Raw genomic sequence first — 27760 nt, forward strand, 5'->3', positions numbered from 1 at the left:
TATATTGAATAGGGTTATATTAAAATGTAAGACTTTTCGCTTTTTTACAAATCTCGAGAAACGTACCATAATATTCTGCCAAATAAACTCCCGGAAATAACTTTAAAAGATTATGTAACCGCTGAAGTCACGTTTGTCTTCACCATAGATATTTAGATTTTGTTGGTGCTCAACATTGACACAACATTCATAAGCGGTTCATTCAATAATGATTTACAAAACTGCAAAGTCTGAAGCTTTAAAAACACTGTTGTAGATGTAGGCATAGAAATTACACGTTTCCGACCGAGCAACCCTGTTACGTAACATCGAGCTCGAGATGTCGCGAGATTTGGCTAATGCAAGTGTCAGAGTGTCAACAACGGACAGGCAGCAGCAGCGCTGTCCGGAGCAGGGAGGGGGAGTGAAGAGGCACTTTAAACGTCCGGTGAGTTTGGACGGATTTCACATCATGTAACATTGCATCTCGCATTAAGAGGAGTTCACTGTTGGTGTTTGTGAAGCATTTTGTATTCTTACTCAGACAGGAGAGTTTATAACCACAGTTATCGTTAGCATTAGCTTGCTAACGTGTAGTGTAAATTCTTCAAGTGAGCTAATGGAGCTTCGCCTAGCAGTTAGCTTGAACACAGCTAGCTTATGTGTGAGTGTGAAAATGTGTATGTTTTTACAAGTGTTTGGCTTGAATTATTTCTGGTTCTATGACGCTAATTTACATATTCGCTCTAATGTCGCGTTTAGTTTGAATAAAAGTGATAAATGGGGTGAGGACAGGATATATTGCGGAACATCTCTGAGAAAGTCAAAGCAAGCAAAGATTATGCCCTGTATAGCTCAATCTGTCTGCTGTCCGAAACCCGAAGAAATACAGTAAAATCGGTGCTGACCGGTTCGATGGCATTACGGAAAGGGTTGCGTGGTAGCTTGCATTGGTTGTGCTGCCTCGTCGTTGAACGTTTTGTCCCAGATCATCCTCCAGAGTCCAGAGCAAAACCCTTCAGATAGGCCGATAGTGCTCGGCCTGTGTGTCCCTCCTTTCTAACCAGTTGTTAAGGTGACCAGTTCAAGCGGTTTCAGTGACAGGTGAGCACAGGGAATTTCCCGTGATATCACAGGTTTTCCTCCTCAACAGGTGCAAGGGTCATTTCCTTACTTTAACCAGATTTGACCTATTGATCTAGACAGCAGCAGCAGTACAGTTCAAATTTACTACTAACAGCAGAGTGAATCACATTAAATCACATATTAATCAGGTTTTACAGTGCAAACAGCCTTGACCCATTGGACTCCACTAGACCCCTGAATGTGTGCTATGAATATTTGGCACTAGAGTCTTTGCTGCATAGTCACAGTGGATCAGACTAGAACGTCCAGAGATGGTCAATTGGATTAAGATCTGGGGAATTGGAGGCCTAGACTACACCTCAAACCACCCCAGAACCTTCTTGTGCTTTGTGACAGGGTGAATTATTCTGCTGAAAGGAAACAACCATCATAAAATGTTACTTTCAGTGACAGTGTGAATATGGTCTTCAGCAATACCCTGGTAGGTTGTATGTGTTAAAGTAACATCCACATGGATGGTGGTCCAGAATATTTAAAGTTTGTATTGCTTTGTAGTGCTTACCCATGTGTTACCTGCGTAAGTGATGCACATGAACCCAACTGAAACGTCCTTCTTCCATTGCTTCAAAGTCTGGTTTAGATGCTCGTTAGACCATTGTTAGTTCTAGTCAGGGGTCACCATGTGCACTCTGACCACTCTGCAACTATTCAAGCCTACTGTATTTGCAGTAAACTGGGATTTGCTGCATATTAGACACTTTTTCCTACCAGTTAAGCTACAATAGTTCTTTTAGTGGATTAGACCACTCAACAAGCCCAAGTTCGCTCCCTGTCTTCATCGACGATCACCAGATCTGCAGTTTTGGAGATTCTCTAACACTGACAAGTCATCACAATTTGGCCCTTTTCAAACGTTCTCAAATCCTTATGCTTGACAATTGTGTCTGCTTCTAACACAATCAGTTTGAAGACAAAATGTTCACTTACTGCCCAGTATACCCCACCCACTAGCAAGTGCCACAATGAAGAAACATGAGGTGTTATTTGCTTCACCTTATCAGTGCTGTCTGTCTGGAGACATTTTCACCTTGTTGGACTATATGCAAGAGTTTTTGCCCATTTTTCATATATATTCAGAACTACTAGAAATTCAGATTTTTCTTTTAAGATAATCATCATTTTAATATAATCAACTTAAATCCTGAAAGTTTGAAAGTGGCTCCATTTTGTTAACTGTCCATCCATTTTCTTACACCCTTGTCCCTAGTTGGGTCAGTAGGGTTGCTGGTGCCTATCTCCAGCTAACTTTCCGGGCAAGAGGCGGGGTACATCTTGGACAGGTCGCCAGTCTGTCGCAGGGCAACACAGAAACAGACAGGACACACAACCATGCACACACACACTCACACCTAGGGAGAATTTAGAGAGATCAGTTAACCTGACAGTCATGTTCCAATTTACCTGACAGTCATGTTTTTGGACTATGGGAGGAAGCCGGAGAGAACCCATGCATGCACAGAGAGAACATGCAAACTTCATGCAGAAAGACCCCAGGCTGGGAATTCAAACCCAGGACCTTCTTGCTGCAAGGCAACAGTGCTACCAACTGTGTTGCACAGTGGCGCTACCAACTGCCCCACTGTGCAGCCTATTTTGTTAACTGTTTCTTATTAAAATATTCTCAGACAGTTCAGACCTTGCTTACTCTAAAGTAAGCAAAAGACTGCATAGATGAAAAGAAAATGGCTGTGAGTAATGGTTTACTCTGAGTGGTCCTAAAAAGCCATATGCTGTTGTTTCTTGCTGTCCCTTGCAGAACGTTGTTTGAGATGGGGGATGATCGACCCTTTGTCTGCACAGCCCCTGGATGTGGGCAGGTAAAACTTCTCCAACTCACCATCCTATTAAAAAAATATAAATTCCTTGCATTCTAACTTTTAGCTGCAGAAATAACTTTAGTTTCTTCCATTCCATGAGCAAAGATTTATAGGCCTTTGACTAGAATGGCTCTGTGTAAATTCACCCTGTTGTACGCCTACACCCATTTGATTTAGCCTCTTCCTTCTAATATTTCATACCGCAAACAAATCATTTCATACACATTCATACACATGTTAAACAGTTGTTTTTTTCTCCATATATATATATATATATATAATTAGATTTTATTGCATATTATTTTCTTACAACTTTGTTACATTTATTTTAGTTGCCTCAGTCGCTTTCTGGACCTTTTGATTTGACAGGTTTGGCCCTTTTGACATAAATATAAAACAAAAAAGGTTGAACTGGAAGAGTATGAAGAAGCAAAGGGGTGAAATGACCAGTCCATAGAAAAGGCTAAAATTCAGAGTGACTTTTAACCAGTTATCATTTTTCATGTAAATAATTATCAGCACATCCTTACACACACATGTTCCATTGTTTCTACTTCCCTGAAACATTTGTTTGTTGTTGTGGAAGTAAAGCATTGAAATAGACATAAAATTAATTTTTCTTTTTTAGCAAATCAGATTTTCTTTCAGAACAAAAATCAAGCTTATGGTTCACTTTACTTAAGAGAACCACATATGCTAATTTTAATTAAAAAAATTAGCCATCCCTTTGATTGCTGAAGGTCACTGTTCCCAGTAGAGCTGGCTGCGAGAACTGCCAAAGGCTTTACTTTGGCAGTGGTATTTGTAAAATCTCTATTTTATTGAGATTTTACATGATAGACCCACACAAAGTGGTGCATAATAGTGACTATAACACAAGACATGTCATTCCGCCTAAACTAACCGGCAAGGCAAGGAGAGATTTCATCAGAGAAGGCCTCTAATGTAATTCTGGAGGAGCTGCAGAGATGCACATCTCAGGTGGAAGAATGTGTTTAACAGACAAATGTTACTTGTGTAATCACAAATGTGTATTTTCTTTTTGAAGAGTGGCAAAATAGGGCCACTGTACAAAGATAGCCATAATATGTTCCATTTAAAGTGTGTCACAAAGTAGTGCCATTCTCTTGGGAAGATGGAAAATATGTGAAAGAAGGTGCTCTGTTCAGATGAGATTAGAATATTTCTTTTTCTTGTATGCAAAATGTAAGAAATGTAAAGTACCTCTGCATACCACCTTGACCCCACTGTGGAAGGAGCAGCATTATGCTATGGGTATGATTTATTTTATGGGGGATCTCTGCTGAAACATGAGCCAAATAACTAGATAATTATCAGGGCATTGAAGAACTTTATTGCATTCTAAGGAGGCAGTTCAGCCATTTGATTTGATGTGTTGGACTAAGGACACGTCTAAAAGTTTCACGACACAGGCTTTGTTATTTGTTTTACTTTATATAAGCTGGAAGTTTCTGTTAATTTGAGTTATCGTTTTTTTTTATTATATAGTCACTGTACCTCAGTTCAATATTATACGCATTGCTCCTTTTTTACATAAACTAAAAAATGTGTATATAAAATTTGCATATGCTATAAATTAAGGTTAATACAAAAGATATTAATGACGGTTCAGTTCTCAATTTTAAAAACTATAATAATGCTAAAAGATTTAAAGTCACAGTTGACCATAAAAAGTTGCAAATGGATCATCCCTCCAGAAAAACTCACTGCTTTGCGGGCTTAAAGTGAATTTTGTCATTAAACTACTATATATCATGAGCAATAATTAAGCACATTACTGCCATAGTTTTTCTCAGCAACATTTACTGTTATTCATCTTTAAATGATCAATAAATAAATAAGCAGATTTAATTCATTTTTTAATTTATTTCTTTTCTTTTTTTGATATGTTAGTCTTTTATTTGCTCCCCAGTATCTGTTTTTCTCCTGTTTAATCTGTTGTCTGTTGCAGAGATTCACAAATGAAGATCACCTCTCGGTCCACAAACACAAGCATGAAATGACATTAAAGTTTGGTCCTGCCAGGACCGACTCTGTTATTATTCAAGGTATATGCAATCGTTTTTGTATGTTATTTTTAGAAAATGCAGCAGAGGCCATGTGTAGTGGTTCTTTCCACATTGAAGACCTAATGTGGTTTTTATTTTTTGGGTTTCCCAGACCAGACTCCTACACCCACACGCTTCCTGAAGAACTGTGAGGAGGTCGGTTTGTTTAATGAGCTGGCCGGTTCCTTTGATCAGGAGTTTGGTAAAACACAGGAAGACGATCATAGAACAAAGCACCCTGTGAGTAAGCAGCTTGTCTCAGAGGTGTAATATCTGTATCTTCTTAATTTAGCTGTTGACCTTCTCATTATTCCAGATGATCTGACAGAGTTCATGCGCTTCTGGTCTTTTAGGCTGCACCTTTACAAACACCCTCTGAAGTGAAAGATGAGGACGAGTCGTCCTTACAAGTCGATTCTTCTCCCCCTGACAGTCCAGATTCCTCGTCCAGCATGTCTGAGAATAGCAGGGACTCTAGGGTGAGACGAAGCATGTAATCCATTTGTCACTAAGTGCTGGATACAAAGTTACAGTAATGCATGATTAAATACATCATCATTTTTCCGGCAGGAGTTTCTCTCTAAGCCTGTGGCGAGCTCCGCTCCTACTCCGACAATTGTTCGTCCAGGTTCTCTCCCCCTTCACCTGACCGGTGACCCGCTACACCCAACTCTGCCTTCTCCAACGTCTGTCATCACACAGGCTCCACCCTCCAACAGACAGCTTGGGTAAATTACATTGTGTTCCCTTGCATTTATTGTCCTTGTGAATAAACATCTTGAAGCTTAAGTAAGTTCTCATAAAATGTACAAATGTAAACAGATCTCCCACAAGTGCATATCCACTGGTGAGGCACCTCCCTAATGGCCAGACTATCCCTCTTTTACCCAGTCCTGTGCAGATGACTTCTGTTATATCTGTGAGTAAAGTCTAAGAAGAACTAAACAGAGAGGATGGATGGGAAAGTTATTTTATTTACCTTCTTTGTTGTCTTTGGAAGCTTGCGAGGACAGTGAACACAGTGCCTAACATCCCTGGGATACCAGGACCTCCGATAGGGGGAGCCAGCAGCGGTTCCTCCTCCCCATCTGGATACGGTCTTCACTCGGAGACCAAAATGGTAAGATTACTTTTTTTTTTTTTGGTTATCAAATACACCCCAATACATAAGGATAGAGTTGAAAAATTGTTTTACTTCAGTGGTTCATTTAAAAAATGTAAACTCTTAATTTAAATCCTTTGTGCTTGCCTGTCTAAGTGTTTGTCAGTTAATTGTATTAATACAGGTAACAAAACCTGCTTAGAATTTACTTTTCAAAGCATTAAGTTATGACATAAGTGCTCCAAATAACATTTTAATACAGAAATGTCAACCTACTGAATGTAGGTACATATCCTACTGGAAAACTAAATCATAATCCCCATTAGGCGTCTCAATATAGGGAAGCTCTAAACTTTCCTGGGCTGTGCTGACTTTGGACATTATAAAACACAATGGAGCATATTTCCTCAATTCATCACTGAATGTGGAAACCTCACTGCACCTAAAGAAACTTGGATTCTCCAGGCTCTTGGACCTTGATTTCCAAATGAAATTCAACATTTACTTCCTTTTGAAAAGAGGATTTTGGACCGCAGAGCAACACTCTGGCTCTTTTTCTCCTCAGCCCAGGTAAGACGCTTCCGATGTTGATTCAGGGGTGGTGAACACAAAGATTGCCACAGTTGTAGCTCATGTCCCGGATACGTTTGTGTGTAGGTGTTGCTTCACAATCTTATTGGCTGCAGTTAAAAGCTCCACTTTCCATTACTGTGCTTGGATGCAGCACTCTGTGAGCTTACACGTTCCTTGTGGATCGGGCCAATGGCTGGACAACTGTCAAATCAGCAATCCCCCTTATGACTCTGGAAACCATGGCAATCTTTTTTTATTAGCTCTAAGTCATAATTATAAAAATTAACAGAACAAAAAACTGGAAATAATATCAATGTGACTACTGACTCAATGTAAAATGAGTGTGACATTTTCAGTGATAATCATTGATAATCTACCAGAATTACATTGGGATCTACAGTACTTGCGTAGGCCTAATGTTAACATTTCTCATATTGTCCAATAGGTCTAGATGATATGGATAAGGATTTCATATTGGTCTATATCAATAATTATTGATTAATTTCTTGTTTTAAATATGTGAAATACTAACAAACTGGTGATGTGAGCTTTCCTGTTTTATCCAGTTTTTAAGCAGTTATGAGGCACAGTGGTGAAACCTTAAACCGCTTCTGTGCAAGTTGCTCAGCAGGTCGTTGCTAGGTAACCACAAGTTACTCAGCAATTCATTGCTAGGTAAACAAAGAACGAGTGAGTTAGTTGATGCCAGCAACCTTGCTTTGCTAGCTTTGAGATGTTGAGTGGCTAAAGCTTTTCGTCTGCCTACATCCCCCAGGATGCTGTGCGGTCCTGGTTCGGACTTCAGTGAAATTATGGAATATTCCATTGGCCATATTCTGTTCATATTGATCGTGTTTCTATTGCTATATATATTGTTATTAATTTTTCATCCAGCCCTGCTTTCCAGTTTTCTTTACAGCTCCATGACTGCTAGGTTCATTGGTCTCTCTAAACTGTGTAAAATTTGTGTGTGTGTGCGTGCAGGTGTGTGTGTGTGTGTGTGTCTCTTTATTGCCCTGTCATGGACTGGTGACCCATCCAGGGTGTACCTCAAACCCCTTCACCCATGACTGCCGGAGACTGGCACCAGAAATTTCTCAGGAGTTTGACATTTACCTGGAGTGTTTTCTATGTGTCGTTATAGAGGCTGAAGGCAGCTCTGTCTCATCAAGGCCCGGCAGCACAAGATGGAGCAGGTGGCGGATCAGGATCCATCCCTGCTATCCCCCAGCGACAAGAACAGGGCCAGCAGCCCAACCAGAACTCTGATACACCGTCGCCTGCACAACCTCAGGTACAGTAATTAGCTTGTTACACACTAACATATGACAGAAAAGAAAAAACGTTGATTCACAATAATGCATACAGTGACACTGTTACTCAAACTAATGCTACTCTAGTATAGCCAGAAGTCCTTATATCCCAATGTTAACACACATTGAAAACAGACAAGCAATGTTTATTCTATCTGTTGCTAAAATAACTCAACATATTGATAGCTACAGTAGTAATGCTATCTGTAACATTTATTTGTATATGGACTCATATTCCTAATAAAAAAGTAGGTTATCAACTCGCTGAAATAAAAAGCAGCTCTAGCTGATATTGCCCAGGTGACATCAGGTGTCAACAGGCTCTTGACCAGTGTCAAGCACCTGTAGACATGTGCTTAACAATGTTGGTACTGGTCTCAACTGGGATTTGCTACCAGTTAGCAACTGGGATTTAATAACGAGTTTTAAATTCCAGTTATCTTAATTAGAGAGATGGGTGCTGTTTCCTTGGTGTCTGAGCCACCACTGTTGGAAGAAGTCCTTTTTAAACAAGGGAAAAGTATAGAGGCCCTCTTTTAGCCAGCTGATCAGTAATGTGCAGTTACAGGCGCGAGATGGATTGCAAACAGCCAGAAAAAAACTGCAGCACTTTCTCTGTTCCCTCATTAGACTTTTAACTGAGGCACATTTTGAATGCATGTCTTGCTCCACTGATGTGATTTCCCTTCATTCGGAACCAGACATGCTGTAAACCTGTGTCTCCCGGTCCTGTGTCGTTGAGGCATCCCGCCTGCATGTTTTAGATGCTAAAGTTTAAGCACACCTACATTCCATTGGTGAGTCATTGAAATGCTTTAGGAGAACATGACAGCGGGCCATTGTTGTGATTTATTATCTTGAATTGTGTGTGTTGGAGCCAGAACATCCAAGACAATCAGGACACTGTGCTCCGAGGAACAGGATTAGAAAGTTACTGCTGTAATGAGAAATTTCAACAGTGTTTGCATTACCTCCTATTTTGAATTGAGTCACAACTTTAGAATACATCTGCTGTGAAGTACATGCAAACAGAAACAGCACAATCCACATAAAATATACTTTATGCCCATACTTGGATATGAATAAATGTAAATTATATATAAGGTCATACGAATAGTACTGTATAATGCCTTACTGTATAATGCACACATAATTAGGCAAAATCAAAAGAATAAATCATTTGAACTGTTTGTTCAGTTTAAAAGAAGAGTCAATTATGACTGTTTTCTGACAGACATTGACATCATGAAGTTAGTAGACCAAGATCACCATTTGTTCCAATCTAGAGGATTAGATTTACTGAAAATAATAACCTCCGTTGTATTCTTGTTGAGGCTCAGATTATTTTCATTCATGGACAGTGTTGCAAGGTTGTAATGTCCCTTTTCATTTTCAAAAACAGGTAAATGTGAATGTCCTATGCAAACCAGTGAAATGAAGCATTATGCTGCTTAAAAACTGGATGACTGTGAACATTGGTCTAAGTCCACCAATTATATAGATTTTGTCATGGACTTTGACTAGGCTATTCTAACTCATTATTATATTCTGATCTAAAGCATTTTGTTGCAACTCTTTTTGCAGCAATTATGCAGTCTGTAGTCAGCTTTCTTTGAAAATTGTCCTGTAATTGGCTCCATTTATCTTCACCTCAACTCTGGCCAGCTTCTCTGTTTCTGTTCCCACAGCATTATTGAGCCACCACCGTGTTTCACTATGGGTTTTTTTTATTCATTGTAATATGTAACCATGTTTTGGTGGGTTTATAGTTGTGCCATAATTATTATCAGATGACAGATTGAATCTGGAAGATCTTCAGCCATTTTGTTTATAACGGAAACATCCTTTCAGCATCTACAGCTTTATCCCTCAGATGCCTATTGGGTTCCTTTGAAGTCTTAACAAAACAGCTGTAGTTATACTGTATTTTTTTTAAAATCACACACCACACATACCACTCTTTTCAGATTTTCATTTGTAATATATATATATATATATATTTTAAAACCTTCAACGTCATAATTATTTGCTACTTATGTGTCGGTCTTGCACACAAAATCCCAACAAAACATCTTGCAATGTAACATATCAAGAGGTAATTTACAAGTGATCATGTATATGTCTGCAAGTGGCCCACTTTTACCCACCCTCCTCATTCTCCAGGTGTCCCCTGCTCAGCCAACAGGGGGACGGCGGCGGCGTGCGTCAGAGATGGATCCCGACGAGAGGAGGCAACGTTTTCTGGAAAGGAACCGGGCGGCTGCTTCTCGCTGCAGACAAAAACGAAAGCTATGGGTCAACTCCTTGGAGAAGAAGGCAGAAGATCTTGCCAACATGAACATCTCTCTAACAGTAAGCCTTCAGCAGGCTCTATGCTAAACATTTAAACATGCTTTGTGACTGGTCTGGGAATGACTGAATGAATGGTGAATATTTTGTGTTGCCATCAGAATGAAGTGACTCTGCTGAGGAATGAGGTGGCACAGCTGAAACAGCTCCTTCTAGCTCACAAAGACTGCCCTGTCACTGTCATGCAGAAGAAGGCAGCTTTCTTAGGTAACCATTCAAGATCATTAACTAACATGTCATCCTGTTTTATCACTCTTTTAGTCAGCTCTCATCCACCATTTCATCCATCTAATGTGTTATTTTTTACTCGCTCACCTCTCTAAGGGTGAATGTTGCTCTGTCTGTCTATAGCTGCAGGAGGAGAGGAAGCCTCGAGGGAGGCTCCCACCGAACACATCGGCTCCCCGGCGGCGGTCATTCAGCACGTGCCGTCACCTGCCACCGTGGCCTCCAGCCCAGGGCCTACCATAAATGGACTAAGCGTCCGAGCTGCAGAAGCAGTGGCCATGTCGGTGTTAGCCGGCATGGGCTCGGGCCAGCCTGGAGGGGTCGTCATCGCTCCGCAGTCGCAGCCAACCCCGAGATGATGTGCAGGCAGACGGCAGCCAGAATGAACTCGAGTGACATTCAGAGGCCGCACTGGTGCAAAGCTTGGTGTGAAGAGGGAACCCACCCTAACTCCGTAGATACCCCCTTTTCCCTCCTCAACATCCTACAGTAATCACACAAAGACATGGCGTGGTACCTCCACCAACCCTCCTCCAACAGGCTCCCTTTTCAGAAACGCTTCATCACTCTGTGTATGTAAATATGAATTACGTGTCGAACACTTACTCTGCAGGGTTCGGGGTCAGTTATGACAGAAATGGTTTTAGATCCAGAAGAAAAATATGAAATGGCTTTTTAACCATTTAGTTATTTTATTTCAGCTTGGAAAGCAGCAACAGTCCAACTTCTTCCCACACTGGCTGTGATGAGGTTTGTTTCTTTCCATGCTAACAGTTTTACTGTAATATATCATGATTGTTTTCTTTTTTAATTTGTAAAAAAGAGTTTTGAACATTTGCATTTGTTCATATAACGTTTATAGTTACATCTAGGAAGAAGCTTATTGAACATGCCAATGTTTTTCTCAATAAATTTGTCTCTAATGGAGTTATAGACATTAAATTACACCGAATGTGGGTAATATCCATCCATCTTTTTCTATCCAGTTATTCTTGCAGGGTTGCTGGGAGGCTGGTGCCTATATCCAGCAGTCATTTAGTAAGAAGCGGTTGATCATCAATCCCTGTTGTTAACATAAATAATCCAAACATACAGAGAAATCAACATGAATAACTCCATAAATTAAGTTGTATGGAAATGAAGTGAAAAACTTAAAAGAATAAGTGCTAAACAGAAATTTGCTAAACCATATCCTACATAGTAGAAAGGCTTTTATTGGTTGTGGCAGTTTCAACATTGCACAGATCTTCTGTTCTTTCCATTTGTGTCAAGTTTTCTGTTTGGCAAGAAAGCTGACTCACCTCAGTGTAATCAAATCTACCAAAAAGAGTATAAATGAAATGAAGCTTAAGCACGCATTTTCTTCAGTAGTGGAGTCTTGTGCTGTGAGTACAATCAGCAAAGAGGCCATGTTGGTTCATTTTTCCAAAATACATTTGATTTCATAACTAAATGTATGGATTAAGCTTTGTTGATTTCTTTGTTACCAACATCTGGTGGGAATTTTATGTCAGTACACCATTTAAAAATAAACTTACAGGTAAAAATGTTGACATGTTTAATGCTTATTTTCAGTTGTAGTAAAATCTTTCCAGAGTGCTGTGAATCCATTCTGGAAAGATTTTCTCTTCTTTTGTTATTTTATCATCTGTCTTGTACTCTTTGTTTTATAAATGTTTGTCCTTTTTTCAGTCAACTCTTTTAATAATGCACTCAAAGAAAGTTGGTTGAGTTCACAACAAAACAAATCGTAGATGTGAACACAGTTAATCCTGTGATTGTGTGCCCTTTTATTAATATGTAACCCATTTAGAATGGATATCATGATATTAGTCAATTGTATCAACCCCTACTGACTGCATGGATTACTCAAGGCTGAAGAATACCACTATTTGTATGTAGCCCATTATACTCTCACTGTTTTTTAACATCGATCTATAAATGTGAAAACTGGCCCGGTTCTGTTAGGATTCCATCATTGGCCCCTGAAAACTTTGGGCTATTAGAATACTTTTAATTGATAATCAAAAGTAACAGGTTTTAAACCCTTTACCCAAACATTTCAGTTGAGTAAAGAGTGGTGCAATATATTTTTCTATTGAATATCAATGTTCTTGCTTTGAGTGGACGTGTGTAGTCCAGCTGCTGACAGGGTTTGCTCTATTTCAGTCAAACGCTACAGTTACGAGGTGACCAAAGGAAATGTGAAGAAGATTATTGTTGAGTGAATGGACTGTTAATCAGTGTACATGTTAGAGTTACAAGTGGTCTGATTGGGAGCTTTATACCATAAAACTAGTGCTATAACATTATGAACCAGAATAATTATACATGCACGGTGCTTCTTTTGACTTTCTTTTGCAGCTTTTTAATATATGACATTGTTCTTCCACGACTATTGACTATCATCTTATTTTTTTTCCCTTGTTGCTGTTTTTATAACATGTTTTAGGCTTTGTTTTCTGTGGGAATGTTAAGGTGTTCTCCATGTGATTGTATGCACCCTTTTGGTTAGAGATTTTTATTTTTCTCTTAATGTTTTACTACATTGGGTGGGAAGGGGGCATGTTGAAAATATCTGTGTGGAGTAAGTTTGTTCAATACTCAGGCCTCAAGATGGGAAATAACTTGTGTATAGTCTCAGCTAATTAATAAGTTGTCTTGGACAAACGATGAAATAAATTAATGTATAACAAAAGGTAAATGTGGGTTGTTTATTTTTGTTTGTTTGTTTTTTTACCTGTCTGGAATCTTAGTGCTTAGGGTTAGGGTTTTAAATAATTAGATGTCAAATACTCTATGTATGTATTCAAAATTCAAGATTTTTTCTGTCTTTCAATTTTAGATTTCTATATTGCAGGTGTATACCTCTTTGTGATCCCACTTTAGGAACAGAATAAAAGAGTCAGCACTATAGTACACTCAAAAGAGCTATCTAAGCTCATCAGAATTATGATTGTAGCATATTATACGTCTGGTAACATGAAGAGATCTCAAAAGAAATTTAAATCCTCAATTTCCCCTGATGGAAAATATTCTACAAGTAGACATTTCCAGGTTTGGTTGTCCAAGCAATTTCACTTTGAGAGCAGACTGCAAGATGCTAAAAAAAACCCTCAAAGGTCTTCACTGTACCCAGAGCAAGCTCTTCCTACTGTTAATATAAAAGCGGATTCATCTAAAACATGCAGGGCAGGGGTAGTTTAGGTCCAGGGTTACAAACCACTGCACACGGTATCTTAAATTTTCTTCAGGTAAAAAAAAAAAGTGGATATCTTTTGTTAAATGAGTAAGATAAGGAAACCTTTAAGTGTTCAGGTGTAAATAAAATATTTTCTTTTCCAGAGATAAATAAAAATTAGGTACTAATTTATCATGTTGTTTATCATTTATCATAATAAATTTCATATCATAGGAATTTTGATTTAATGTTAAATTCAAAAGACATTCCAATTCAAAATGTTTAATATCCCCCAATAGCTACTGTATTTTATTATTGAGATTATTATTTTTACTATCTCATTTTTACTAAAGAGAGTGTCAATAAATATCAATATATTTAAAAAAAACTATCATTATAGAGTTACTGTGTGCAGTTTAGATAAAAATCACACTCATATCATAAATGAGTATGTTTTCAAGAGTATTTGTATTTGTAGAGCCATGCAGGCGACACGGTAAGGGGGAAAAAAAAAACCCAAATAGTTATTATCGTCACTTTTATCGTTACAACAAGAGTATCACAAACCATTGCGATGAAAATTTAAGTCCATATCGCTCCTATGCTATTGTGCCATTTTCCACCTGCGGTGAGTCAGGTGAGGTGGAAGAAGCTTGTTTGACTTCCAGCTGCTAACAGCAGAGGGCGCACCGAGTCCACTTCCTGCCTCCACAGGGTCCCATCATCCCGGGTCACGTGACTAACGGACTCCTCTCTGCCGACTTGTTCCCATCTCCCACAGTCATGGCGGTGTCGGGGAGTCGCGGAGATGGAGTAAACAGCACCGCTACCACGTCTTGATTGTTTATTCCCCCCCCGCCCCCTGCTCCCTCTTACAGCCTCTCGCAGGATAGTCACCTGCTGCCCTTCGAGCTCAACAGATCCACCCCGCTGGCTGCGGAGCCTCCGAAGATGACCGACCGCGGCGTTGATCTGTCGACTCTGCCGAAAGAGGTCAGGGACCAGCTGGCGGAGCTGGACCTGGAGCTGTCCGAAGGTAGGCTGGATGTTCCTGCAGCGGGTTCAGGAGCTTTAGATGCTGTAGATTTGGTGGAAACTGGAGATTTATTTGCAGATTTGTGTTCCTTCGGGGACTGACAGGGTCTCTGTGTCAGCTGGTTGAGTCCCAGCTACTGCAGTGGGTCGAGTCACGAACACAGCAAAATATAAACACACACTGACCCCCTTTTAAAACATGAAATCCCTGCCATTTGTACTGCTACACACAGGGATTATCATTTATAATTTGTGTTTTTTAATGTTTTTTTTATGAGACATCTGCAATGAGTTCTTGTTTTTAATCCGCATTATCATCCTGTATTTAGTCCATTTTGGTGAAATGAGCATCTATCCACTCCTGTTGTTGAATGTGGGTCAGGTTTTGTCATTCCAGAGGCCCTGTGCACGAGGATCAGTGGATAGTGATGGTGCTGTGACCCATCCAGCATCCATCTCTGCTGCTCTCAAAGCTTTAACTCTGATCTGCAGCACATAATGAAGGCTCATTTGCTTAAAAAACATTACTCTAGGAATAGAGAATATGGATCTGGATGTTATGCAAGTCTCCTCGTCACGCTGCGAATCACTAGGCAGAAACTTGATTTGTGCCGTGCAGTTCTCTGGTGCCTGGAGGAGGATGAGTAATGTTATGCTTCACATAGAGTCAAACAAGAGGAGGTATGTGCCACTAATGATGTCTTAGCTGCAACACAGAGCCTCATGTATACATTTAGCTGTCCTGTCTGTAGGAGCGCAGGTGAAGCGCCGGGAACCTTGGTGGAGGAAAAAAAAACCTCTTGTCATTTTGTTCATAGGTTGTGAAAACCACAAGCTCTTTCTTTAAAAAAACCCCATCTCTTAATAGTTCTGGTAATCTTCTAAAGTATTGTTTTTGGTGTTTGACTGTTGTGAAAAATTATTTTTCCCCTTACAACATTCTTCTGTTTTTACCTTCTTGTCTCGCTTAGATGTTTTGCACCATCAAATAGGTTTTAGTATCAGACAAATGTAACCTCAGTAATTAAATAAAAACATAGTTTTTAAAAAAATGAAATGTTTGTGTTTTTAAGGGAAAAATTCCCAACCAACCTGATGCTGCCCGAAAAAGCTACTTTACCCCTAAACCCACTAACTGGTTGTAGTTAGTTTGTACCAACTTTGACAGAAACAATTGTCGTCAAGCAATTTCGATTGCTGCCTGTGAGTCTTTTAAATTGATTTGGTGTTTTATTTCAGCCACATTAAACCGTTTTAGACCAAAGCACAATATCTCTGTTGGATTTAGGTCCAGACTTGGACTAGACCTCTCCAGAACCCTCATTTACAATGTTGTTTTAGTCATTCTGATGTAGACTTGCTGGTGTTTTTTTTTTAAATCATTGACTTGCTGCACCACTTAAGTGAGCTTGAGCTTAATGTTACAAACTGATGTTTGGGTATTCTCCTTCATGAGCAGAATTCATGTTTCTTTCAATCCCAGGCCATCACTCTACCACCGCTGTGTTTGACTGCAGATGTGATTTGTTCACATCTGCAGCAACAAAAAAGCAACAAATGTTTTGTTGCTTTAAGACCAGATGTAAATATTTAGTTTTTCTCTTGTAAGTTCACAGGATATTTCCCCTAAAAGTCTTGAACATCGTCTACGTGTTGTTTCTGGCGAATGGGAGATGGCTACTTGTGTTCAGCTGTCCTTTTGGCCTTGAAACCCATGTATGCCATGTTTTCCCACATCTCTTTGTTATTGTCAGATCATAAATACTAAACCCAAGTGAGGCATGTAGTGCTTTAGATGCAGTTCTGGAGTCTTTGTGGCTCCCTGGATGTGTGGTTGATGCTCTTTTGGGAGTAGTGTTTGTAGGCGACCTCTCCTGGGAAGGTTCACAACAGTTCAGTGTTTTTTCCACTTTTGGATAATGGCTCTCATTGTGGTTCACTGGCGTTGAAAAGCCTTAGAAATGGCTTTCTAATACTTTCCAGAATGATAGATGTCAGTGACCCTTTCTCATCTATTCTTGATTTTCTTTAGATCTGTGTCTAAATAGCATGTTGCGTTTTAGATCTTTGGGCCAACCTCATGTTGTCAGACAGGTTCTCTCAGGCCTTGGAGTGGATAGTAAAAAAAAATTTCATAGTTAATTTCTTATTTTATGATTTAACAAGTGGGATGATTACTTTTTCGCATAGTGCGAGGTAAATTTGTTTTGCTTTATTCCCTTAATAGATGGAATCACCACTCTGTTTTTTTATTTACTCACTTTGTCTTTGATATTAAAATTAGTTCAATAATCTAAGTTATTTAAATGAAAAGGCTGTTATTTTTAAATTAGTTATCAAAGTAAATACATCTCTTGGATTCAGTGTCAAGTCAAAGTTTCTGGGACAGCTCCACAGCTAATAGTATATTCAGACTGTTGTCTGTTTTAGTCTTTTGAGCGAAGTTGTGTGGTAAGGTGACACCTCATATCCCTCTGTAAGAGCCTCAGTCCGTCTCAGAGGGCCGCGCTGTCGTTTGAAACATTAGATCAAACGTGATGAAAAGCTCCTGCTTTCCAGATGCTTCTTCTTCTTCTTTTTCTTCTTCTTCTTCTGTATCTACACCTTCTAGTGTCATGAAGCATCCTCGCCGTCTGTCCAACGTCCACTCAGGCTGTAAACGGCTGACGGCAACAAGGCGAGAAGCAGCTGGACACCCAGCGAGCCTGAAACTTTGCCATGGATATCTTTTACATGGCAACAATTCCCCTCATTGTTGTTCCCGTAGATGGGATTCCCCCTAGCAACAAGCGCAGGAAAATGTGCATCAGCATCTTTTATGTCCTGTCTGAGAACACATAGGGCTGCAGTGTGATGTGCATTTGCTTCTGTGCATGTTAGTGGCGATAGTCACAGCTAGGAGAGGAAACAGAGCAACTCCACCTACTTTAACTTCCATTACTGGAAGGACACAAAGAAAACCTTTGACGGGGTAAAGGTCTTAGTGACTGAGCTGGGCTGGAATGTAGAGCACTAAACCACAACAGTCTAAGCTGCTCTGACCGAGGGTACAAGTGTCCAGTGCTTATTCCCTGCACTATGGGGATTATGTGTTTGACCAGGTTGTTGTTTTTCACACGGCTGGACTCATGTAGTTAGTTAAGCTCCGTTTAGAAGGTCTTGATGCGATGGGACATCCGGCACAACCTAGTGACTTCACATGTGTCTCCCAGAGCATCTTAATAACAAACCTCATTGTTTTTTTTATGTGATTGAGCTACTGAAAGTAGTTCATAATATATGGTGTCCATGTGCTTTCTTGTTTTTTTTGTTTTTTTTTTGTTTTTTTTACATTTCAGTTGAGTTTAAGACCTGAATAGTGTGGCATGCATACCTCCACTAAGTTTTCCTTTTTTATTTTTTTGCTTCAACTAGGGGATGAATCTACTAGCTTTCCACAGCTATAGACTAAAGTTTCTTTTTTTTAAACCATTTTTTATTTTTTCATTTTCTTTGGACCAAAGACAAAATTTAATAAAACAAAGACAATACAAAGAAACAACAGCTATCACCAAATACATCAAGATAAATGTACAGACTCTTTAAAAGCCATTACTATTAGATTTTATGCAGTCTGAAAGTATGATCTTAAAAGTGCTCATTATTCACACAAATAAATTCAATTTCTAATAAGAAAATATTTAGATAAAATGCTTCTCAATTATCATTAAATATATCTTATAAAAACAAGTGAGCAACAACAGATCCGCAATGTAAATAAATTACATGTTCGGCAATTCTCTGTGAAGTAGCTAAGAAACGTTTGATTTCATCGACGTACATATTCTCAATTAAATTTAGGTCTGGACTTTGACTAGGCCACCTTAAAATGTTAATATGCTTGATCCAAACCATTGCATCATAGCTCTGCCTAGATGTTTGGGGGGTTTGTCTTGCAGAAAGGTGAACCTCCACCCCGGTCTCAAGTATGTGGCAAGTTCCAGAATTGCCTTTTATTCATTTCCATTAACTCTGACCAGTGTTCTTCTTTCTGATTAAGAAAAGCAGTATTATCCCGACAGCATGCTGCTGCCACTACCCTGTGTTTGATGTTCAGTATTAGCACACTTTCTGTTGGGATGTGAAATCGGCTGTGCTGCTCTGAGAAACAGATTTGTTTGTATTGCCATGCGCTGGGCAACAGCAGTTTGTGTTGCTGAGCAAAGTGGAACGCAGAGTCCATCTTAATGTGGAGCTGCAGCCATATTTGTCAAGCTGCTCCTGACTGAAGGTGGGGAAATGTGTTGAATGGACAACTATTGCACACGCACACAAATCTGGACTTCATGAGAAAGTGTCAAAAAGAAAGCAATTGCAGCAAACATGTGGAAGAAGCAGCTCTGATCAGATTAACCCAAAATCCTAATTTACGACTTCCAAAACTTAACTTTCAAGAGAAAGCTAATGTAGTGCAATACTAAGCTCACTGCTGGAATTAGTGGGAAACCCTGCTGGGTGATGCAAAAATAAACAACACCTAGAGAAAAAAAGGAAGGGAAGAAACAAGGCAGAGAACATTGTGGTGTGCTACTGTGATCTAGAGACGATGTTCGCGTTAAGGAGCTCTGTTTCCACATTCACCGGCTACTTCCTGCTCAGCTGTCGGATGTCTGCAGCTTCTCCAGAGTCATTTCTTGGCTCCTTCCCTTATTGATGGGTTCCTTGCCTTGCCTGTCAGTTTAGATTAATGACCATGTCTCTGTAGATTTGCAGCTATGTGATACTCTGTCTGGTTTCAGATAATGGATTGAACAGACCTCAGTGAGATGCATAAAGCCTGGGCTATTGTTTTACAACCAAACCCTGGATTAAGGCTGAGTTAGAAATGCCTGTAGCCGCCGTTACATTGCTGGTTTTTTGTTCACTATTTTAGCACCATTTGCTGCTAAAGATGTGTATTTCTGCCCAGTCAGGACTCATCTATCACTTCTATTATCAATAGGCTCAAACATCAAATTAGATGGAGATTACTGAACCTGACGCTCCAAAATGGCAGTTCCCACGCTAATGAGTGACATCATGGTGGTTGCCTCCATCTTGCATTCATGGAGGCAACCACCATGAGGTAGAAGAGCTGGAAAAAGCTAACAACGCCAGTGTGGTAGGTGTCAAGGAAGTGCTACCATGTAGAGTAGACAGATAAGGATATAAATAGAACAAGAGATCAGATGTACTTCTTCATGTGTGGAAAGGAAAACGTTATGATCAATCAGAACATCAAACGTCACTCCAGACCAAGCGAGAAACAGATTATTCTGTTGTAGTTTGTTCCACTGGGAAATTTGAGGATGCTAATGTTATCTTGAGATAGACCACACACTAACGTAAAACTCACCAATTCGAGTGGATACACGTTCAGTCTGAGTGTGCTGCTCTACCACTTCTTCAAACTTTCTAGATTGTGGTGCATAAAACCAAAGCATCTGATGCTTAAGACTTCAGCGTTTAAGAATCTGCTTCCCAATTGGTCAAAGATTCGCAGCGACAGTACGAAGGCGGTTCATTTAGATAACTACTCAAAGCACAATTGTAGGTTGCGAAAAGTATTTTGTCCAAAGTGAATTGCTGTGAAAAATATGGAACCAAGCCCACTGATAAAATCTACAAATTCCAATATTAATCCCAGATTACTGGAACCCCTCTGCCATGTAGGAAAAATCACTTGAATCTGACACGTTCCTTCACAAAATCTGCATTCAGTCAGAATTCTGAGATTAATGTCAGAAAATAATTTTAAGATAAATTTATCATTCTTTTTTCTCCTCAGCGGCTCTAAACCTGTAGAAGAAGAATTTGCCTTCTTCAAGATTTCTTTTATATCTTGACTGAAAATGTATGGTTCACATAATCAAACAAAAGTTAATGTGAGACAACTTTGTATTTAATGAGTTTTTTTCAATTTAAAGCCAATAAATACAAACAACTGTTCAGAAACCATCAAAATGTACATTGCCGTGGAGGATGTAAGAGTTGTTTTAATTCAGCCACAAGTGTGACTGGGTTGTTTAAGACTATGGCAAAGCATCTTCATTGGATTAATGTCCAGACTTTGACTAGACCACACCACAACCTTAATTTCTTGGTTTTTTTACCTCCTTTGTGAGTCGTCTTTGGGAAGGTTCATCATGTTTTCTTTGTGTAGTTCATGACCCTCACTGTAGTTCACTGAAGTCTCACAACTGTAGAAATTGTTGTGTGATCTTCTCCATTTCGATAAGTATCAGATACGTTTTTTTCTTAGTTTATGATTTACTAGTTGATGCCAGACAGGAAGTAGGCTCTATTGGAGTGATTTTGAAGAACTTGCCAAAACCAACCCTGGATTTGGCAAAAAAAAAAATCATCATAATTTGAAAACTACCTTCTGTACTTATTAAGAATATATGGTTCTTCTATACTGGAAACTTTTAAATGTGATTAAAAAACAAAAACATAAAGAAGCCTTTGCGGGGCAAATACTTTTTCGCAGCGCTGTTGATGCTTTAAGCCAAGTGGAAACTCACTCCAGTGCCGGTGATCCATGCCATCTGCACTGTCCCACTCTACATATGTGCGTGGTGCTATAAATGTGTCCCATAAACAAACAGTTTGGCACGCTTTGCAGCTACTTGAGCAGGTTTTCTCGGCTTCATAATTCAATCATCTCCTCAGCTCTTGCTGTCAAGGATCAATAATGTCTGGTGGATTTCTGGAGACCATCTATCTCTTGTCTCCGCACATGTCAGCAGCCTGTTCTATACAGTGGGAGAGGGAGAGAATTGAGAGATTATAGTCCTGCCTGCATCTCTCAATCTAGGTCACAGAGCATCAGGGGGCAACAAGCCTAGCTCATTTAGCCTGTGAGTCACATTAGGCTGAAACTGCTGCTGGGGATCTCTGCCTCTCACACTCCCACCAACAATAACTGCTTCCTGTCAGGTTTTCTTTTTACCCCCCGCTGATGTGTTGCATGAGACCGTCTCTTTATAACAAAAAGTTATATGATCAGGCTGTTGGTTTAGAGTCTGAAACCCACCATGCGTTAGTCAGCTCTTTGACCTGTCTGATCATCTTGATCTTGTAGAAAATAATTTAAATTTAATCCACACAGATCTAGTTGAAATTAGATTAGTTTTCTGGAAAGGAAGTTACTTGAAGGTTATTGAGACCAGTCAGCACTAGAAGTGAGAATGGGTGGAAAGATCTTTGCCTTTAGTCTGAGGTTTCCTAAAGGCTACCAACTAGACGAACACAATACGTCCAAGTTACAATCGTCCCTGTGACTGAAATGTGTGTTGCAGTGAATATGTGGCAGACTTAATATATTTTAGTTTCCATGAATACACCTAGGGTTGCACTGTTCGCCAAATAAGATCTTTAAAACGTCTGACCTGCTGACTTCCTAAGGGTTTTTGCTTTTACTCTTTCACTTTTAGACAGTTCAGTTGTACCGATTTTGATACTGATTCTTTTAAAATTTTTGTCTGAAATGTCGCTAACTACATGATTCCCTGCTGACGAAAGACAACACAAACAATCTCCCCATATTTGCTGTAAAATATCTTGAGAATCCCCAAGACTTTTAGGGAAATATTCTGATTCGACTGAAGTGGAACCTGTTGGAAGGTGTGCCATCCCGTTACATCCGGCATAAAACCAACACAATAAAAACAGCATCATGCCAATAATCTAACATCAGAGTGCTACTGTGACAACCTGGGATTTAGGAGGAGGATGAGTTGATGTAACCAATGAAACCATCGGTTCTCTAGCATAAAGGAGAATATCAAGCCATCAGTTTTTGACCTTAAATTTAAGGGCCCTCGAATTATGCAGCAAGAGAACAATCCAAAGCACACCAGAAAATCCACCAGAAAAAAATTGTTCTGGAATGGCCTGAAGTCTGGGCTTAAGTACAAATGAGATGCTGTGGTGTGACCTTAAACAAACCTTCCAATGTGGCTGCATTAATACCAATTTGTGATGAAGAGGAAGTCATAATCCCTCTGCAGCAATGTTGAAGACTGATTGAAAATAGTTTTTTGACCAAACATTTTACATTTGAAATATAATGTTATTGTTATCGTTGTAATGCCACTTACTAAAACCGTGAGGTGGTCAAAAATATAATCAGAAGTCCTGCAAGAATAAAATCATTTATGCTTATGTTTTTATAGTAGATTATTTATGGAAGGAAAAATCTGAAGATATCGTCTTCCTTTCTTAAAACCCATCGAATAACACTGACTGTGTGTGCATACAGAGTGAGTTGCAGTACTTTTAGATGGATTTGTTTTTTGCGTGTGCAAACTCCATTGACAGGTCCCGGGAAAAAACAGATTTCAGTCGTTAAGTGTTTCAGAGCAACAGCCCTCTGGTTTTCTGCCTTCCAGCCTGGACTCGACCAAACATGATGAAAGAAAAAGTTCTGGCACTGATCCTGTCACTGTAAAACATAATAGCTTCCTTTTTTTAATATTAAGCCTTTAATTCGGCCGGGAACACAGACAAACACTGTTAAAAATGAAGCTCTGTTCTGAAACGACTGAATAATTTAGAGGAGACTCTGGTGCACACCTTCACAGAGAGCTGCCCAGTCAGCTGGGGAGCTGAATCCTGAATCATCTTGCTTTCATGTTCGCAGGGAGCCTCACATGGGCTTTAAACTGCTGTACCTTTTAGGCTGCTTTTTACGCCGTCCCATTATCATTATTACAACTCTATGATTTATTATTTGGCTTTGGCTGGTAAAAATGTCAAAAGCTAAAAGAAATAATTCAAGGTTGTTGGTGGTTCTGGCATAGAGAGCAGTAAGTGGTTCATAGGTCAGTGTGTGTTCACTCAATTATTTAATAGAAGGACTCAACCTGCAATGCAGACCAGTGAGTGCTCTGTCATTTAATCTAGGTTCCTTCTTGTGTACATGCTACTTTCTCCTTTATGATAAACTGGCCTGTAAATACTGTTTCTGTATGGGATGCAACTGTGATGCACTCATACACTGATTCATTTTACTTCCATGAGAGAACATAGAAAGCAGCAGGACTGTGGATTACTACTGGAAATGCAGCAGGTGTCAGTTTTGGCATCATTTTAAGACTTCTGACTAAGTTGTGGCTAAATTGAATCAACTAAAAAGTATCATTACCTTAGCAGGGTCCTCCTGATTACCAGAATCAGTCTTTCTTTCTTTATTAGAAATATATCTCTGTGATCATTTTTAGTTGTCACCCCATGTTATCACCACTTCCTCCTTCATGTTGACCAGGTTGTTGCTGACACAACCCTCGTGCTGCCCCCATATGTGCACTTCCACATAATGCTCTGCCCTTTCCAGAAACCATTCCAGATTAAAATAACCATATGCTGCAGCCAAAAAACTGCACCAAGCTGTAAAAGCTGTTACACATGAAACGTGAGAACTGTTTCCTTCAGACAGTCAGACAATACATTGAGGAGATTCTCATCCAGCCATAAACTCAGGATAGATGTGACTATTTGGATGGCATACCCTGTGATTATAACCTGTTCAAGTAAAACTGTTGGCAAAAACTAAACCAAACTGAACTGTAGTTGTAGATACTTCAAGTAATTATGTTTATATTGCGTTTTTGCTCTTCTCTTTACAAAGTAAAACAGATATACTAATCTGATATTAGTTGATTAATATGTCAAGCTGTTTTCTCAAGTAGCTAGCCTGTTATCTACTGCTGTACAACATATTCTCATAATTTGTAAGCTGTAGTTCCTTAAACAGTATTGCCTTATTAAGAGTGATCGGCTTTGCTGTTTTCTTTTTGTCAGGAAATATTTCTGAATCAGCTCAGTTAATTGTCTTTGTGAATCTCATATGCTTAAATTTTTTAGTGGTATCAAGGCTGCAGCATGAGAAGCCAGTCTGTGCTTTTTTTTTTTACATGTGGTAATTGCTCCTTGTTTGCCAGCTGAACCTCAGTAGAGTAAAACAATGTTTTCAGGACTGTTTTCAGGACACTGAAGGACCACCAACTGACCTGAAACGACTCCACAAAAACAGCAACATTACCTGGATATGCTCCTGTTAAAAAAAAAATAAAAAAATCTAAACCTTATAAGAAAAATCCTTAAACCAGTGGCAATTTTTTTTTAGTCACCCACTTTCAGGATGTTTCTCAGATATTTTTCTGTTTATCTGTTGTATTCATTCTTCTTGTCAAAGCACAAAAAAAGAGTCTGAATGTTGAAGGAGGTGTTCAAATAAACTGGACTGCAGACTGTTCATCAGACTGTCTCTAACTGGATCATCTCTGTTCAGTTTTCCGGTTTCTGCTCGTGTCTGGTATTACTTCACTCATGAAACTAGACTTGCTTCTGGTTTCAAACCACTAGAGCTGTTCATCTTCAGCTCTCTGAGGTGTTTAGACAGTAAATAAGGTTGGATATAGAATATAATGCTCACGGTGGCAGCAGCTCTGTTATGTTAGCTCTGATTTAATCATTTTGTCGAGTTTTGTTCATAATTCTTTTGGTTAAGGTATTGCTTGTTATTCCCTCTGGTTTTGAATGCTATGCTGCTAGAAGGGTTTTTGCTTTTACTTTTTTTACTTTTAGACGGTTCAGTTGTTATGATGTGTAACCGTGGCAACTGGAACTTTAAACTATCTCTTCTATTCTCCTGGTCACATCTCCGACTCTAACTTCCCCCTGACCGCTTTCCTAATCTTAAAAGAGAAGCAGGAAAAGCAAATGAGGAGGATCAGCGGTGCTTGTCCACCACTGATTGTCATCCAGGGCATGTTACTGTGGAATATCATCTTTGTTGCCTTGAAATTGAGCTGTTAGCATGTTGTGACTGTCATGAAAGTGTCATACAACAACAGTCGTCAGTCAAAAGCTTATTCAGATTTGTAAAAAAAAACTTCCTGCCCACAGCATCACCATCCACAATGACTCTTTTGAAGATACTTGAACGACAACATTTCATTTGCCCTTGGGACAAATAAAATATTTTTGAATTGAAATATTGAGTAACAGTCTATGTAGCAGCAGATGCCAGTAAATGCTAAAGTGTGCATCAGATATGTCGGTCCCTGCTTCTTCCTGCTTTTTTATCACAAGAGAAAACTTTGCATCCACCAAGCAGGACGGGGACATCAAATACGTACCTGCACTTACTTGCCTTTTATCTTTGTGACCCTTGATATTACTGGGCCTCTCGGGACTGTGTGTGTGTGTGTTGATGTCATCAGTCCCATCAGGGATGAGTTTAATGAATGTGTGGAGGAAAACATGATTCTCTTTGTTTCCCATGTTGGCCACACCCAGCTTCCTATTCCACAGGAGGAAAATGATTGGAGACCGTTTTCACCCTGCTGGACTTGTAATACTAGTTTTGGTCTGAACCAACAGAAGTACAGATGTGTCTTCTCTTTCAGTAATATAATCCACTGTGACAGAATATACACAGAGGTCTCATTATACGTGAGATAATTGTGTTTTCTTTTGGTGTGTCTCTGCATCTCCAACCTTCTAAAACAGAAAAAAAAAAATGCATGTTGAAATTACTAACAGCTTTACAAACGTCTCTTCAAATATAACCTGTCGGGAGCAATCTGATCAAAGAGAACAGCTGTGTGATCTGTGGAAAACATTTTATTGCAAGAAACTATTTTGTGTGCTTATAGTGGAAGAAAATGGTTGCAGGGTTTAATTTGAGTTCGCTCACAGCTTCTTTGAGTAGCTGCATAAGCCTAATTGTCAGTCACACAGCGTATTAGTGTTGACATACTTGTGGTCTTGTACCAACATGCACAAGTTCACGAGCACAGGCGCAAGAAAGAGCAAGAGAACCCTCTGAACTGCTCCACATTGCAATCATACACAAGCATACAGGCAATGTAAAAAAAACAAAAAAACATTTGTGTGCTGCCAGTAAATAAGAAATATGGCAATAAATACGGTTTCTCTGATTTCCTCTTTATAGGTATATATTTGAGTAAAATGAACATTGTTCTTTTATTCTATGAACTACTGACAACATGTTTCCAAAATTCCAAGCAAAAATTTATTATTTATTTGCAGAAAATGAGAAATGGTCAAAATAACAAAAAAGATGCAGCGCTTTCAAATAATGCAAAGAAAACAAGTTTAGATTAATTTAGAAACAACAATACTGATGTTTTAACTCAGGAAGAGTTCAGAAATCACTATTTGGTGGAAGAACCAGGAGGTTTTCAATGGGGTTCAGTGCAGTGGACTCTTCAGTTTTTCCAGAGCTGTATATTGTGTTATGTAAAAAATTAACTGCATGCTCATAACGGCCCCTACAAGACCTCATAATACTCATAGTTATTGCTCGAATCATCAGGATTGTCCTAAATATTACAGTGAATCTACAGGAAAATGGTTTTGAGCAGTGAAGAACCCATTTCATTTAAATTGTTCTGATTTAAAACCCAAACATTGTTGCCGTTTAAATGGTAAATGGACTGCACTTGGATAGTGCTTTATCAAGTCCAAGGACTCCGCAATGACAAAGTGACTGAGACAGATGGGTTGGGGGTTAATGGGCAGCCCCCCTGTTACAGGACAAACCTCTTCCACCTGAGCCACTGCTGCCCCTTAAAAACATGCAGAGTAATTACCATATTCTTGATACTCATGCAGGATATGTGTTTCCGGTTACTGGTGCCTGTACGTGATGAGTTGGATTAGGTAAGAACAAAAACGAAGCCTCTGGGAGGTCTCAGATGTTTATTCTGCAGATAAAACCGCGCCAGCTCTTTGGACCTCAGGACCCTCGCTTTGCTGAATAAACAACAATCCTGTTGAAAATTACCGACTTGAACTCAAACAACAAAGGCAGGAGGGGCACGGTGCCAGCTCCTATCACTGGCTCTTGATGGTGGAGTCAGCACACAGCATCTCAAAGATTGGACCAGACTTTATAGATTTAAAGTCATATTCTATAT

At 39.4% G+C, this 27760-nt stretch overlaps 2 protein-coding genes across 6 annotated transcripts in view; both read left to right on the plus strand.

The window, feature by feature from the left end:
- Positions 1–304: 304 nt before the first annotated feature.
- On the plus strand, positions 305–13275 carry atf7b (activating transcription factor 7b). 4 transcript variants are annotated; one of them, XM_032548844.1, is made up of 12 exons: positions 340–427; positions 2882–2942; positions 4915–5011; positions 5124–5251; positions 5365–5490; positions 5582–5739; positions 5834–5930; positions 6012–6131; positions 7831–7980; positions 10163–10351; positions 10450–10555; positions 10700–13275. In XM_032548844.1, the coding sequence occupies exons 2-12, from the start codon at positions 2895–2897 to the stop codon at positions 10933–10935; spliced, it is 1455 nt and encodes a 484-aa protein (XP_032404735.1). In that variant the 5' UTR covers positions 340–427; positions 2882–2894; the 3' UTR covers positions 10936–13275. The 4 variants fall into 4 exon arrangements, with proteins under 4 accessions (XP_032404733.1, XP_032404734.1, XP_032404736.1 ...); XM_032548842.1 differs by lacking the exon at positions 2882–2942 and having other exon boundaries at positions 305–427; XM_032548843.1 differs by lacking the exon at positions 2882–2942 and having other exon boundaries at positions 305–427; positions 10178–10351.
- Positions 13276–14374: 1099 nt separating this feature from the next.
- dip2bb (disco-interacting protein 2 homolog Bb) overlaps positions 14375–27760 on the plus strand; it is a 43619-nt gene continuing 30233 nt past the window's right edge. For both annotated transcript variants that reach the window (XM_032548387.1, XM_032548388.1), the window contains exon 1: positions 14375–14793. In XM_032548387.1, the coding sequence (XP_032404278.1) occupies positions 14709–14793 (85 nt within the window). In that variant the 5' untranslated portion in view covers positions 14375–14708. The remainder of the gene's footprint in view (positions 14794–27760) is intronic.

The sequence above is a fragment of the Xiphophorus hellerii genome, chromosome 20, assembly GCF_003331165.1.
Source record: "Xiphophorus hellerii strain 12219 chromosome 20, Xiphophorus_hellerii-4.1, whole genome shotgun sequence".
In the NCBI taxonomy this organism is placed as follows: Eukaryota; Metazoa; Chordata; class Actinopteri; order Cyprinodontiformes; family Poeciliidae; genus Xiphophorus; species Xiphophorus hellerii.

What these genes read in the sequence shown, in the direction of transcription:
- atf7b (XM_032548842.1), top strand. Translation starts at nt 320, where the DNA reads ATGTCGCGAGATTTGGCTAATGCAAGTGTCAGAGTGTCAACAACGGAC. An exon ending in CGACTCTGTTATTATTCAAG is followed by an intron (nt 5,012 to 5,123) that starts GTATATGCAATC and finishes TGGGTTTCCCAG; the next exon opens with ACCAGACTCCTACACCCACA. An exon ending in CCCTCCAACAGACAGCTTGG is followed by an intron (nt 5,740 to 5,833) that starts GTAAATTACATT and finishes AAATGTAAACAG; the next exon opens with ATCTCCCACAAGTGCATATC.